The following is a 14,922-nucleotide window of genomic DNA, read 5'->3' as shown; positions in this document are numbered from 1 at the left end:
TTGACTATTCCAGACACTTGGCAGAAGTGGAATCAGACCACATTTGTCTTTTGTGACTGGCGTCCTTCACTCAGCATGATGTCTTCTAGGCTCATTACTGTTGCAGCATGTGTCAGGATTTCCTTCCTTTTTAAGGCTTATCATATTCCATTGTAGGTATTTGCCACACTTTGGACATGTAGATTGATGGACACTTGGGCTCCTGTAATGTGCTTGTAGCTATGGTGAATAATACGGTTACAAACTGGGGTATACAATTATCGGTTCGAGTCCCTTCTTTCAATTCTTTTGGGTATATACCCAGAAATGGAATTGCTAGATCACATGGTAATTGTTTTTTGGACTTTTTTGAAGAACTGCTGCTGCGCAGCAGTTTTCCACAGCAGCTGCACCATTTTACAGTCCCATCAGCAATGCATATGGGTCCCAATTTCTCCACATCCTCACCAACAATTGTTATTTTCTGGTTTTTTGATTATAGCCATTCTAATGGATGCAAAATGTTATCTTATTATGGGTTTGAGTTGCATTTCCCTAGTTAGTGACATTGAGCATCTTCTTTTGTACTTATTGACCAGTTGTGTATTTTCTTTGAAGAAATGTTTATTCAGGTCTTTTGAATTGGGTTCTTTTGTTGTTGTTGAGTTACAAGAGTTCTTTATATATTTTGGATATTAGTCCTTTATCAGATATATGATTTGCAAATATTTTCTCCCATTCTGTAGGTTGCCTTTTCACTCTATTGATAGCATCCTGTGATGCACAAAAGTTTAAAATTTGATGTAGTCCATTTAATCTATGTTTTCTTCTGTTGCCTGTGCTTTTGGTGTCATAGCCAAGAAATTATTTTCAGACGTGTATTTTTTAAAGCTCCTCAAGTGATTTCATTATACAGCTAAGGTTGAGCAGTGTGTCTCAAACTTTAATATGCATTTAGACCACCTGAAATCTTGTTAAAATGCACATTTTGATTTATTAAGTCTGGGGGAGGGCCCATGACTCTGCATATCTAAGAAACTCCTAGCTGATGCTTATGCTACTGGTCTGGGGACCACTGAGCAGCCAGGGTATAGAGGAGCATTTCAGTGATTTCCTTCATCTGAGGCCTGAGATCGAGGGTGAATATTTGCCAGGGCTTTTCCTAAGTTTCCTGCTATACCTGTTCCCCAGCAGGCCCTCAGCTGACCCTCTAACTTTCAACTGGTGCTGAGCAGCCCTGGCGGGTACACTAAGAGCCTTTGGCATAGCAGAAAAATGAAAAATAAAGGACCTGTTCCCCCCACTCCACTCGCAGCCCACCCCCCAGGGGGAGACCATCCACTGGTCTGCCCCTGCTTGGTGCATTCACTTCCACGCTAATGATGGCCGGTTCCTGTCTGGCCTTGGCCCCTGTAAGGAAACTGCTATAGAGCTCCGCTGAAAAGCTGTTTGGCTCAAATTATATTTATTAATAATATGCTCAGAAAGCAAGACCACACAGGTTGGTCTGAAGTTTATGGAAAAAGCTGGGGAGAAAAACTGCCAAAGGCCTGCTTCTAAAAAATATTAATTAATCCATCATAGAATTTTAGAGCCAGAAAGGACCTTTAGAGATCTACTCCCAAACCCTCATTTTGGAGAAGAAAGCTGGCACCCAGTGAGGCTATGACTTGCTCAAGGCCATCAAGCAAAATAGAGGTCAGCCCATAGGTGTGTTATTTCTTTTTAATCTAGCTTTAGGCTGTGTGTGTGCTAAGGCACTTCAGTTGTGTCCAACTCTTTGCAATCCCATGGCCTGTAGCCCGCCAGGCTCCTCTGTCCATGGGGATTCTCCCAGCAAGAATACTGGAGTGGGTTGCCATGCCCTTCTGCAGGGGATCTTCCTGACCCAGGGATCAAACCTGGGTCTCTTATGTCTCCTGCATTGGCAGTTGAGTTCTTTACCCACTGAACCACCTGGGAAGCCCAGGTTTAGGTTATTTATATGGAAATGGATAACACAGAGTAGCTACTTCTTTCAGATGGCTCCTTTAATTAAAGCTTTTACTTTTCAAAAAAAGATAAATCAAGAGGCTAGATTTGTGCCCTTCATGGCCTTCATTAGAAAATCTCTAGCTGATGTTTATATGACCCTAATAGGACCCTTATATGACCTACCACTCCCTGGTGGCAGTGACCCTATTTTCAGGTACGGTGCTAGGAAGAACTTAAGATCTTCTAGAAGGCATGCTCATTACGGCTTTTCCTTCCATGTCCATTGCAAATGTTGTAAGCTTTTCAAGCTACTCTTTCAAGCTACTGCCCATCAGTTTGGCTGTCAAGCTGAAACTCATTTGCCACCCCTACACTAGAGTTCATACCTTGAAAAGCCCTGTGACCTTCAGATCCACCCTACATGTCAACATGTTTATACTGGTTATTAAATACTCTTTAGCTTCTCATTACCCCACCCCACCCCAGCTGCTCATTAATCCAATTATGAGTTCCCTTTATCCAACCAAACATCTTGCCAAGACGCAGAACTCTCAGAGTGATGTGTTTGCCTTTGGTGATTAGACAGCCCAGTAGATGACGCTGTCACGTTCAGACATCTCTGTAATTGGGACTGACCTCATCTGATAGTGCAGCGCCCAGCATGCGCCCTCTGAACAAGGTGCCAGAACTTCCTTCCCAGGAAGGCTCACCGAGGTTAGTTTCTACGCTGCAGTTGGAGCCTTGCCCCTGGGTCTCTCTCCAGCCTCTCCAGTGAGGCATTAGAGGGGCTTCTGAATCACGTTTAGCTCTGAAGACAGTGCCTGGGCCTTTCATTTTGATCTCTGGGTTCTGAACTGGAGAAAGCTCCTATGCTGGCAGGAGTGTCTGTCTCCATCTGGGGAGTCAGTCTTCAGATCCTCTCTTCATTAAGACATCAGCCTCACTCAGCCTTGCTCTTGGCTGCCAGACACACTGACAAGCCAGCAGGAAAAGCTCCATCAGGAAGAGGTGTGCCGCCCTCTGAAGGTACTGCTTTGCCTGTGAGACTGGACCTGTGCAGACTTCGTAGGACTTGTCCCAAGGGAGCCTTTGGAACACTCTGCGAGCTCTGATTCTAAGCCTGCAGGCAGCATCTCAGGGTGGTGCCGTCTCTAGTGTTCTAAGTGTCTTCATTGCTCACGCAAGGAGAGGGTGGAGTCTTTCCACTTGGCCATTCTCATTTGTCTCCTGGGTGGCTGCCACCAGCTCCCGTAGCCCCAGGCTGTTTGGCAACACCCTGAGTTATGTTAGAGATATAATAATGAATTATACAATGGATTATACATAATTAATTTATAATAAAACACACACAATGGTTTAATTTCTCCCAGTGAATGATGTGCCGCCCGCCAGTTCCTGCTGGGATACATTCCATAACTGACTGCTTCCTGGTCTGGAGGTGACGGCCAGTGGCCCTAGGGAGGGACCTTGGCAGGGGAACCTTCCAAGTCACAGATTCTGGCTGGGCTACCTCCGGGGTCGGTCGCACACAAGGATAATCCTTTACTTTCTCTGCTATTGTTCTAGACATGGACCCTCATGGAGGTCTCACCTGTCCCTGGATCATCTGAGATCTGTTGTTTTCTTCTTTCTCCCAGAGCATGAAAGATGCATGTGTATTTCTTCCTCCATTCTTCCTTCCCTCCCGAATATGTGTTGGGTGACTCTTATGTGCCAGACACTGTCCTTGGCTTGATGTACATCCATGAACAAAACAAACAACGATCCTTGCCCTGGTGGAGCTTATGTTCTAGCTGAGGGAGATAGACACTAAATAGTAAAACAAGATGAATGAGGAAGTCATCTGGCATGTTATACAGTGATAGATGCTGTAGAAAACGAAAAGGCAGAGGAGCATAAGGGTGACCTCAGTGATGGGGGCAGGTCACAGTTTGAAAGAGCATAGCCAGGACGGGTCTTGTGGAGAAGTGGCAGCCTAGGTTGTTGCCAAGGGGTTGCCAAGCCCTCCAGGAAGCGGGAAGAAAGGCACTTCCGCGCCAACCTGGGATTCGATTTTCCTGGGCTGCTTTCTGTCAGTAACATTTGTAACTTCTGGTTTCAGATGTTCCAGGTGTTTCTATTCCTGCTGCTGCTGTGGTTTCTGCCCCTGACTGAGGGGTCCCAGCGGGCTGAACCCATGTTCACGGCAGTCACCAACTCAGTCCTGCCCCCTGACTATGACAGCAACCCCACCCAGCTCAACTACGGAGTGGCAGTGACTGATGTGGACCGTGATGGGGACTTTGAGATCGTTGTGGCTGGGTAAGTGCTTCCCACCTTGAGTTTGACAGATATATCAGTCAGCTTTTGCTACAATAGGGCCAGATAACAGATAACAGATAACTCCAAGAACCCAATGGCTGGCAACAACGCGCATTCTCGCTCACATGGGTCTTGGCTGGGCTCAGCTGGGGTCTGGGAGGCTGCATCCTTGCCCTTTTGCTGTAGCAGTGAATTGGGATGGAGGGTAGACTGGAAGAAAGCAGTTTGATCCACAGGCTTTCCAGAGAGAAGATCTGAATGCTGTGCTTCAAGGCATTCTGTTCATATTTCAGCTGCCTTAGTTATACCAGTGTTACTTCCTTACCAATGAGACTGTAGAATCTCTATATAGGAGGGGCTTGAGGGTAGCAGTTATGATAGAGGGGGATGCTCAGAGCTGCCTTTGCACGGCATTTTATACAAGATTAAGAAATCATTAATTGCCTGTTTCAGAGAAGGGGGAAATATGGGGGTGAAGAGGGATGGCTAAACTCTCTCTAAACCATGCCTTCTAACCCCTGCTCCCTTCTCTCCTGAGAAGCAACACCGTGTAGCAAGAAAAGATTTGAGTTCATGCCCTAGATCTACAGCTTTCTAGTTGCATGACCTTGAGTGAGCCCCTTGTGCCCTGAGATTCAGATGTATCATCTGGAAAAATGGGGATAGCAATGTGCCTCCTTGTCCTGTTAAAAGCTTTAACAGGCTATTGCGCCTGACAGTTCATTGTAAATTCTGCCAGTTGCCACTAATAATCATTATTTATGGAGCACAGATATGTGCCAGACACTGTGCTAAGCCTTTCACATACACTGTCTTATCCTCCTGACAACACTATGAAGTAAATAGACAAGAAGAGGAAATTACGGTTCAGAGACAGTGAGTGACTTGCCCTCCATCAAGTAAATAGTAAGAGGATGAGTCAGGATTTGAACCCCGAGGTTCTCTAACTATAGAGCTGCTAAAGTACATTGTACAAAATTTAGTTATCACTTCAAAAATCAGCCAATCAATAAAAACACAACAAGGGCCTGTCAACCTCATTCTGGAAGGCCGGAGTTTTTATAGCCGCACCGAACAAAGTAAATGGCAAGTAACGTTATTTGTAGCCGTTGCATGTAACAGTAGAAAGGGTTGACTTTGGAACCAGAAAACCTGGTTTTAATCCTGTCCTATCCAATAGTTGTGTTCCATGTGCAAATTACTTAAAGTGGGGAAAGCTCCACTTTCCTCATCTGTAAAATGGGTGTGTTGAAATCTACCCCCGCCTACCACACACGGTGAGGATCAGTGGTAATGATGTATAGACAAGATACTTCGTGAGTGCATTTCTTCCTTTTTTTATTCTACCCCCCAAAAGAGTAGAAATTCCTAGATTCTAGGTTCTCCTGGAAGTCTAGATTAGTGGCTGACAAACAGAACTTTCTGTGATGTAGAAGTTCTGTGTTGGTTCTGTCCAATGTAGTGTCCACGGGCATGAGACTGTTGAGCACTTGCAATATAGCTACTGTGCCCAAGGAACTGAACTTTATTTCATTGTAACAGCACAGCTCTGGGACATCAGAAGGAAAAACTAAAGAGCAGAATGTGATAGAAAAAGGAAAAACAGAAACGGTTGTAACGATCCCCTTATTACCTGTGCAGGGTTGGGGCCAGGCAGCTTGTCTGTGTTCAGGTCTGTGTCTGTCCAGTGACTGTCTAAATCCAAAAAGAGTCTTCTTGGCCAAATCCTGCCAACTGGAGCCTGTGCCACTGCACCAGGGTCTCTGGGTGAGGGGCTGGGAGGCACTCCTGAGATGTTCTGGTTGGTCCTGCCTCCTGCCAGGTGACACCAGCCTCCCTCTGGTAGGCACTGGGAGCCAACAGAGGACAAAGAACAGTGAGGCAACTTCCCTGCTTCCCATCCTTCCCTCCTCTGGGGCCCCTACAAGTTACTGTGATGAGCAGGCTCTCCTTTCATCTTGGACGGTGGGCCACCAGCTCAGATTTCCATCCCACCCATCCTTTGAGGTGCAAGGGATGGTTACTGCGTCTCCTGAGCATCCTGCTTTTTGCTTTCCCAGTGCTGGGCATTCACTGCATGTTCTCTTTCTTTTATTTTATTTTTTAAATAATTTTAAACATTTATTTCTGTGTTTGGTTTTTATTTTGCTGGGACTTCATTGCTGGAGGGCTTCTCTGTGGCTATGATAAGTAGGGCCTACTCTCTAGTTGCAGTGCACGGACTTCTCACTGCTGTGGCTTCTCTTGTTGCAGACCATGGACTTTAGGGCGTGCAAGCTTCCGTAGCTGCAGCATGTGAGCTCAGTGGTTGCAGCTCCCAGACCCTAGAACAGGGGCTCAATAGTTGTGGCACCCAGGCTTAGCTGCTTCTCAGTATGTAGCATCTTCCTGGACCAGGGGTTGAACCCATGTCTCCTGCACTGGCAGGCAGATTCTTTACCACTGAGCCACCAGGGAAGCCCTCCCCTTTCCTTTATATTTATTTGTCCGGTCTTAGTTGTGGCATAAGTTAAGTCGTTCAGTCATGTCCGACTCTTTGTGACCCCATGGACTGTAGCCCACCAGGCCCCTTCGTCCATGGGATTCTCCAGGCAAGAATAGAATACTGGAGTGGGTTGCCATTTCCTTCTCCAGGGGATCTTCCTGACCCAGGGATCAAACTCAGGTCTACCTGTATTAGAGGCAGACGCTTTAACCTCTGAGCCACCAGGGAAGCCCATGCAGGATCTTAATTGTGGCACTCGGGCTTCTCTCCAACTGTGACACGGGGGCTTTGTTGCCCTGCGGAATGTGGGATCTTAGTTCCCTGACCAGGGATCAAACCCACATCCCCTGCACTGGACTGAGGATTCTTAACCACTGGACCACCAGGGAAGTCCCTCATCTTCCTTTCCAATGAAGCTTTTTTCACTTTCTGTTCCAAGGAACCCAATAAATTTACTTTTATGTCGTCTATGGTAGAGAAGCTGGATCATCTTTCGCAGGCAGTTTAGAGTAGATGTCCAAGCCTTGTCCAGCTTGCTGCTTCCTGTGGGGCCTGCAGCACTTTGGAGTCATCCTCCAGAAAAGCAACCTAGACCATCTTGAATCAACCATAATTCAAGGAAAGACGGAGCCAGGCGGCTCCTAACTGAGAAAGTTTGGATTGCTGGGCGTTCTAAAAGATGGTGCTGCTCACCCCTAGCAAAGGGCTTCCCGGGTGGCGTTAGTGGTGAAGGACCCGCCTGCCAATGAGAATCCGCATAGAAATGCAGATTCGATCCCTGGGTCGGGAAGATCCCGTAGAGGAAGGCCTGGCCACCCACTCCAGTATTCTCGCCTGGAGAATCCCATGGACAGAGGAGGCTGGAGGGCTATAATCCATAGGGCCACAAAGAGTCAGACAAGACTGAAGCAACTTAGCATGCATGCTTGCACCCCCAGCAAAAAAGAAGAGTTGCATGGAGGGCAGGATGGCGAAATTGGGCAGCCTCCCAGCTCTAGGTCAGGCCTTCTTTGTGGCTGTTATGAAGCATTGTGAATTCTCAGAGCGTCAGAAAGACACGTTCTAATTTAAGTACCAAAATACATTCCAAAGGCAAATATAACTTTTTATTATCTTCAGCTCAGGATGATTTGTCACTGTCTTTCTTCTTTGGGCTGGGTAACCAGGAGTTGACTATACAGACATATTTAAATCAGAACCTTGGGAGGTCATTCAGTCCACCCCTTGCCTTCCAGTAAGGTCACACCTATGGTTTTTGGAGGCTCCGTTTATTTAAAGCCTTTCAAGGGAATGTGTGCAACCTTTTCATAATCCAGCTCAATTACTTATGTTAAAAAATCTGATTAATCTAAACCCGTCATATTTGAGCTTAGTAAGTCATTTCTTTTAACTTTTGCCTTGCTATTATTACCTTTGAAGATATAAACCAGGTAAGTGGTCACTATGTTCAAATAATGACAGCTAGGATCATTGCTCTGCCTTTCATGCCCCATGGAGTCCTTGGCGGTGTTTCTGATTCTGACTTTTATTCAGTTTCATCCACCCCACACCCATATTTGGGGTTTCCCTGGGGGCTCAGGCAGTAAAGAATCTGCCTGTAATGTGGGAGACCTGGGTTCATCCCTGGGTCATTTGGGAAGATACCCTGGGGAAGGGAATGGCTACCAACTCCAATATTCTTACCTGGAGAATCCCACAGACAGAGAAGCATGGTGTGCTACAGTCCATAGGGTCACAAAGAGTCGGACATGACTGAGCGACTAATATATACCCATATTTAACTCTGTTTCCTTCTCTGTTTGATGGTAGAGGCTGTTTAGGAATCACGTAGCGGGAATGGAAACTTTAAAAAATGGAATGTGAATGCCTTTATGTGGGTACCTGGGGTCCAGCTCCTGAGAGGCCCACTCTCTATTATCTTGTAGACCTTTCCATTAGCCAGCCCCTGAAGGCATCTGCGTTTCAACCCCTGGGATAATGGCCAACTCTTCAGTTTATAAGATGCGCTGTACTTGAGCTTGTCTTGGATTTGTTGACCTTGTAGCATGACTGATTCCAGCCTGTTGCTTTGAGTATTTACTCTTTGAATAGGTTTGTTTTGTTTTGCTTCTTTGGTATCCTCATTCTGGGTATTGATGGCATTGATTTTGAACATGTTGTGGGTGAGTTTGTGTTGTATTTCAGAGTCTTAAGTTAATTGTGATGGAAGGCGTGTGCTTTCTTCAGACCCTGGGAGGAGCAGACAGTGACCGCCCTTTGTTCTGCGGGGATGGGGGAGGGAGAGGGACGGCTCAGCTCCTCCGCCACAGCTGGGCGAGTGCCTCCGCATGTGGAGGGCTTATCTGTTAGCCGGCAGGTGCGTGATTGCGGGTCTGCCTACAGTCTCTTCCCTGCGGGGTGAGGGGAGGATTTGATCACCCCCGGAGACATTGGTGCACGAACAGACCATTGAAGATCTTCGAGATGAGTTCCCTGGGTAAATAAAAAACCTGGTGGCTCCTCCTTTTCTCAGTGGAACTAAACACCCAATCTACAGTCTCATGCAGTCTGGAACAGGATCCCTGTTGGTGTCAATCTTGCACAATTCCTTCAGAGGAGCTTTTGCTTCCCGGGATATACCCAGAGGTCTGAGATAACCCTTCTACACTGTCAGTTTCCAAGAAGTTTTCCCCAAATGGAAAGATTGCAGTGGTTGTAAAATTTAAATTACGATTTAGATCAGTTTTTCTACACAAAGAGCATCCACTTGATAAAACCTTAGTGCATTCCTCACACTTGGAAGGGTTTCATTTAAAGGGATGCTACATATTGTAAACCCACGTTTCATTTTTTCTTAATTTTGTAACTATGTCAGAAGACTTTTAAAATTTACTAAAATTAATTGAATTACTTAAAAGGCAAACTGATTCAATTACCAGATTAGTCATAATCATATGAGAGATATTTTTTGCCATTATAAGTAATAAGAACAATGATAAAGAATGATATATTTATCTATAATTTAACCAAAGCAGCATTTATGGATTTTATTACAAGCATCTATAGATATATGTGGTATCTATAGGTGGCATCATCGACTCAATGGACATGAGTTTGGGCAAACTCCAGGAGTGATGGACAGGGAAGCCTGCTGTTCTGCAGTCCATGGGGTCACAAAGAGCGGGATACAACTTAGTGGCTGAACAACAACAGCAACAACAGATGTATATAGTATGTGTAGATAGATAGAGTAGATAGATGTCTCATTCATGTACATATACATATATATACACATACTTTTAACAAAATAGGAAAAATACTTTTGAAATTTTAGCCTTAACTTTTATAAAATATAATATTGTAATAGATTTGATCATCAGTTTTGACAACCTGAAGTGTTAGATTATTTCAGGTTCTTTTTAAGTTTAAGATACATTTTACATTTTGATAGCACAAATATGTTTGTTTTTTTTTTTTTCACAAATATGTTTTCTTGCAAAAGAATCCGTGCAATATAGATAAAGAAAAATTCCATCTTTATCAACCTCCCATCCCTATTCCAAGCTCATCCCAGTTCTCGTCCAGAATAGCAATTGTTTCCAGGTTGGTATTTATGGAAATTTCTATGTTACATGTATCTATTTTAAAAATATATAATTTTGAAGGGTATCAAACTTTTGTTTCAAAACTTGCTTTTCTTCCGTGTGTAACATACTCTTTGCTCGAACATGTGGATCTCATTTAACTTTTTTAACTTACTTTGTGTGGATGTACCGCATTTGTTTTGCCACTCCTCAGGTGCTATTTAAGCTGACTGTAATCTGTGACCATTGCAGATAATGCTGTGCTGCACATCCTCACCCACATATGCAGATATTTCTCTGGGATGGACACCGAGAAGTGGAAATGCCGGGAATAATATGTACATTTTAAATCTTAATGAATCTTGATTCCAATCTCAATCTTTTCCTGTGTATTCATAGCCTAGAAATAAAAGGTGATTTGGGGGGTTGTGATATCAATAGCTATTCAAACACCTACTATGTGTACTGCCACATAGGTTCCAGGGTCTGAACTTTATCAGTTTAGATGTAATAAAGAAGGGGGAAAGTCCTATTCTACATCTTTAAAGAAGCCACTGTTGTTAAAAATTGGATTGAGGAACTTCAGTACTCTGATTCAAACTGCTAAAAAGCCTCCTCTAAAGCTTCCTCTGCAAAAATATATTTCTTAAATGGGTCACCCTTAACCCTAAGATTCATTGTCATCAGTATCATGGAAGAATGATTGCAGGGTGCCAGCTCTTCTGCTATAGTTAAGCATGGAATGCCCTTGATTTTGAATACTAACAAGGAATGAGCTGGAGCAGGAGCCAGGACTTTAAAACCCACTCTTAAAACTTCTCTAAAAAGGTTACTCAGCGGTGCATGGCGGGTTTTCCAGAGATTTCTCAGTGCTATAAATGAGCTTCCTTCTCCTCAGCCCTTGGTGGCCAGAAGCAATGGGCAAAAATTCCACTCTCCACTCCAAGTCACAGACTCTCCTGACAGCTTAGAGGACTGAGGCCCTTACTGTGTTACACTGGCCACACACACACATACACACACAGTAAGGTGTCAGAAGGTGTGGTAGACAGAATAATGGCCTTCCAAAGGCCATGGCTTAAACCCCAGAACCAATGAATATGTGACGTTGCATGGCAAAAGGGACTCCGCAGAGGTGATCAAGTTAAGGACCTTGAGATAGAGACATTATTCTGGATTATCTGAGTGGGCCCAATGTAATCACAGTCCTTAATGTGAAAAAAGGAAGGCAGAAGAGGAGGTCCTCGTGATCCAATGTGACAGAGACTCAACCCACCATTTCTGGCTCTGAGAGAGGGGCCTGGAGTCAAGGAACGTGAGTGGCCTCTAGAAGCTGGGAAAAGTAAGGAAAGAGATTTACCCCTAGAGCTTCTTGAGGGGAATGCAGTTCTGCTAACACTCTCATTTCAGCACAGACCAGGGTTGGAACATACCCAAGTGTCAGATAATCAGTTTGTATTGTTTTTTGCCACTACGTTTGTGGTGATTTGTTACAGCAACAATGGGAAACTAACATTAATACATTAGGTAAAGGTCAGGTGCGTGTGTGTGCTCAGTCGTGTCTGACTCTTTGCAACCCCATGGACTGTAGCCTGCCGGGCTCCTCTGTCCATAGGGTTCTCCAGGCAAAATACTGGCTGCTGCTGCTGCTAAGTCGCTTCAGTCGTGTCCGACTCTGTGCGACCCCATAGATGGCAGCCCACCAGGCTCCCCCGTCCCTGGGATTCTCCAAGCAAGAACACTGGAGTGGGTTGCCATTTCCTGCTCCAGTGCATGAAAGTGAAAAGTGAAAGTGAAGTCGCTCAGCTGTGTCCGACTCTTAGCAACCCCATGGACTGCAGCCTACCAGGCTCCTCCGTCCATGGGATTTTCCAGGCAAGAGTACTGGAGTTGGGTAAGTGGATTGCAATTTCTGGCTCTGGGGGATCTTCCCAACTCAGGGACTGAACTCGAGTCTCTGTGTCTCCTGCATTGGAAAGTGGGTTCTTTACCACTGCTCTACCTGGAAAGTCAAAGGTCAGGTGCTAGGTGATATTTCTCAGAGATGTAACGGCCATTACCTATGAACATTTTGATAGTATTGTTTTACTAATTTCACAGCAATAAGAGACATATACCACCCACAAACATATTATTTAGAAGAATAAGAGAACATACTTAAAAGAGATATATCACCAACAAAGTGTTATTATTTCTATAATCTAGTATTATTTCTATTCAGTGACAGTTCCCTAAGAACAGGTCCCTAAAATTACACTTGGTTCCTGGGTGACCCTCCACCCACCACATTAACTCAACCTGCAGCTCACCATTTGACTCCCAGTCCCATGGGTGGTTGGAAATTGAGAGAGGGATTCAGAGCTTTTAAAGATCTCACTGTCCTTGAAGACAGAAACACTCACTTCAGTGAGTCATAGGTGACTTGTGCCCCCAGGGAGATGCAAACGTTCCAGGAGGTTGGAGCAGGTGGAGAGTCCTTCCCAATGAGAATCACAGAGGTGGCATTTGGATGGTCTCAAGAAGGATAGGTTAGGTCTCTTTAACAAGGGTGCAAAGGCCTCTCTGGGTCGAAGAGAACCTCAGGCTTATTTGGGTTTTGTTGTTTATTTGTTTATTTCAACTTAACTTTTTTTTTTAAAAAGCATTCTGACCAAAAAAAAACTGATTTTCACAGAGTATTGAAGAGTATTTATAAAAAGCTTCTCCAAAATAGTAATATAATTAAGACACTAAAATTGCCTCTGCTGAAAACAGCAAAGCTACTTTTAGTCTGAATTTTTCATCCATTCAGAAAGTGGATATATGCCCTGTCTCCAGTCACGTTCCTTTAATTTCTCTTCTATTTCTTTTTTCTTTAAAAGTGGTGGGCTGGTTGGAAGGTCTTCCTTGCCCCTCGGGTCCCACACCAGACTCCCCAAGGTACAGGCCCATAGCAGGCTAGAGCCCAGACCAACCCTCCTCCCCACCCTTGTAGCCCTTAGGCCTTTTTCCCCCAGGTCCCTAGCCTCCCCCATCCCCCTCCTCCCCCAAACTCAACTCACACCTCTCTCTGGAACAAGTGCCCTTTGCACTCCCAGAATCACTTATGCTCAGGGGGTCCAATCTGACCCCTGCCTCCCTCTCTTGTGTTTTTCCTCGCGCACCCCTTCTCACCAGTCCTACTGACCTGGTGAGTCACCTTCTTTCAAGAATGCTGTGGTTATGACTTCATTTTCCTTGTGAGGAATCAGTTGCTTTTCAAAACATGCACGGATGTGAAGAAGCTAAAAGCAGACACTCCCTGCTTCCGATTTTTACATGCTCTCCCCTTGTTTGCAGACTAAACTTGTGAAGGGGTGGAGGGAGGAAGCAACTTATGTCTTGTATTTTACTTACATCATCTCGTTTTAAACCATCACAGCAGCCCCTATGATATGTAGCATTTAATTGAGTCTAACTCACATATTTTTTCACATTTTTTTATTGAGGTATAGTTGATATACAATGTTATGTTAGTTTTGGGTCTACAACACAGTGATTCAAAATTTTTATAGATTATACTGTTTATAGTTATTATAAAGCACTGGCTGCATTCCCTGTGCTATACAACATATCCTTGTAGCTTATTTATTTTATATATAGTAGTCTTTGCCTCTTAATCCCCTACCCTTAGTGATTTTTACATCTCTAAAATTGGGACGTGACCTACAATTGACAGCTTGCATTTTATAGGCAGGGTTTTTTTTTTTTCCTAGAGATACATAAAAAAATAATGTCTTATCATTGATGATATTTTGGATTTCATGAAGGCACTGTAGATAGTGTCATCCCCACTTTGCAGATGAGGAAACTGAGACCCAGAGATCTGCTGAGAGTCAGAGACAGTGAAAGGCGGAAAAGTTATTCTATTGGGTTGGCCAAAAATTTCATTCAGGTTTTTCCATACAAATGAACTTTTTGGCCAACCCAATATATGTGCCTGTTAAATTGTTTGTTAATTGTGTTATTCAGATCATAATGGTAGTTTATTTATTTCTGTAGTTCTTTGTTGGTGTGTATATATTGGGGCTACTTTAGTAGATGCAGTTTATAATTTTTCTTTAGTTGAGATATAATTGACATATATCATTATATTAGTTTCAGGCTTGAAAATCAAATGTAATGATTTGATATTCATATATATTGCATTGTCTTAAGAATTCTTATATTTTCCTGGTGATAGAAGCCATTATCATTATGAAAACCTCACCCATCACTTCTCTAGTAGCTCAGCTGGTAAAGAATCTGCCTGCAATGTGAGAGACCTGGGTTTGATCCCTGGGTTGGGAAGATCCCCTGGAGGAGGGCATGAAAACCCACTCCAGTATTCTTGCCTGGAGAATCCCCAAGGATAGAGGAGCCTGGCCGGCTGCAGTCCATGGGGTCGCAAAGAGTCGGCCACAGCCAAGCAACTAAGCGCAGCACACAGCACACCCATCACGAATTGTGCTTTTTGGCCTGATGTTATTGTTCAGTTCAGTTCAATCGCTCAGTCGTGTCCGACTCCTTGTGACCCCATGAACTGCAGCACACCAGGCCTCCCTGTCCATCACCAACTCCCGGAGTTCACTCAAACTCACGTCCATTGAGTCGGTGATGCCA

At 44.4% G+C, this 14,922-nt stretch overlaps 1 protein-coding gene across 4 annotated transcripts in view; it reads left to right on the top strand.

Moving 5' to 3' along the window:
- CRTAC1 (cartilage acidic protein 1) overlaps positions 1-14,922 on the top strand; it is a 152,764-nt gene that overhangs the window by 17,672 nt on the left and 120,170 nt on the right. For all 4 annotated transcript variants that reach the window (XM_040255155.1, XM_040255154.1, XM_040255153.1 and 1 more), the window contains exon 2: positions 4,055-4,254. In XM_040255155.1, coding sequence (XP_040111089.1) covers positions 4,055-4,254 — 200 coding nt within the window. The remainder of the gene's footprint in view (positions 1-4,054; positions 4,255-14,922) is intronic.

The sequence above is a fragment of the Oryx dammah genome, unplaced genomic scaffold, assembly GCF_014754425.2.
Source record: "Oryx dammah isolate SB20612 unplaced genomic scaffold, SCBI_Odam_1.1 HiC_scaffold_14, whole genome shotgun sequence".
Taxonomy (NCBI): Eukaryota; Metazoa; Chordata; class Mammalia; order Artiodactyla; family Bovidae; genus Oryx; species Oryx dammah.
The sequence above is the reverse complement of the archived record's forward strand: the minus strand, read 5'-3'. Positions and strand labels throughout refer to the sequence as shown.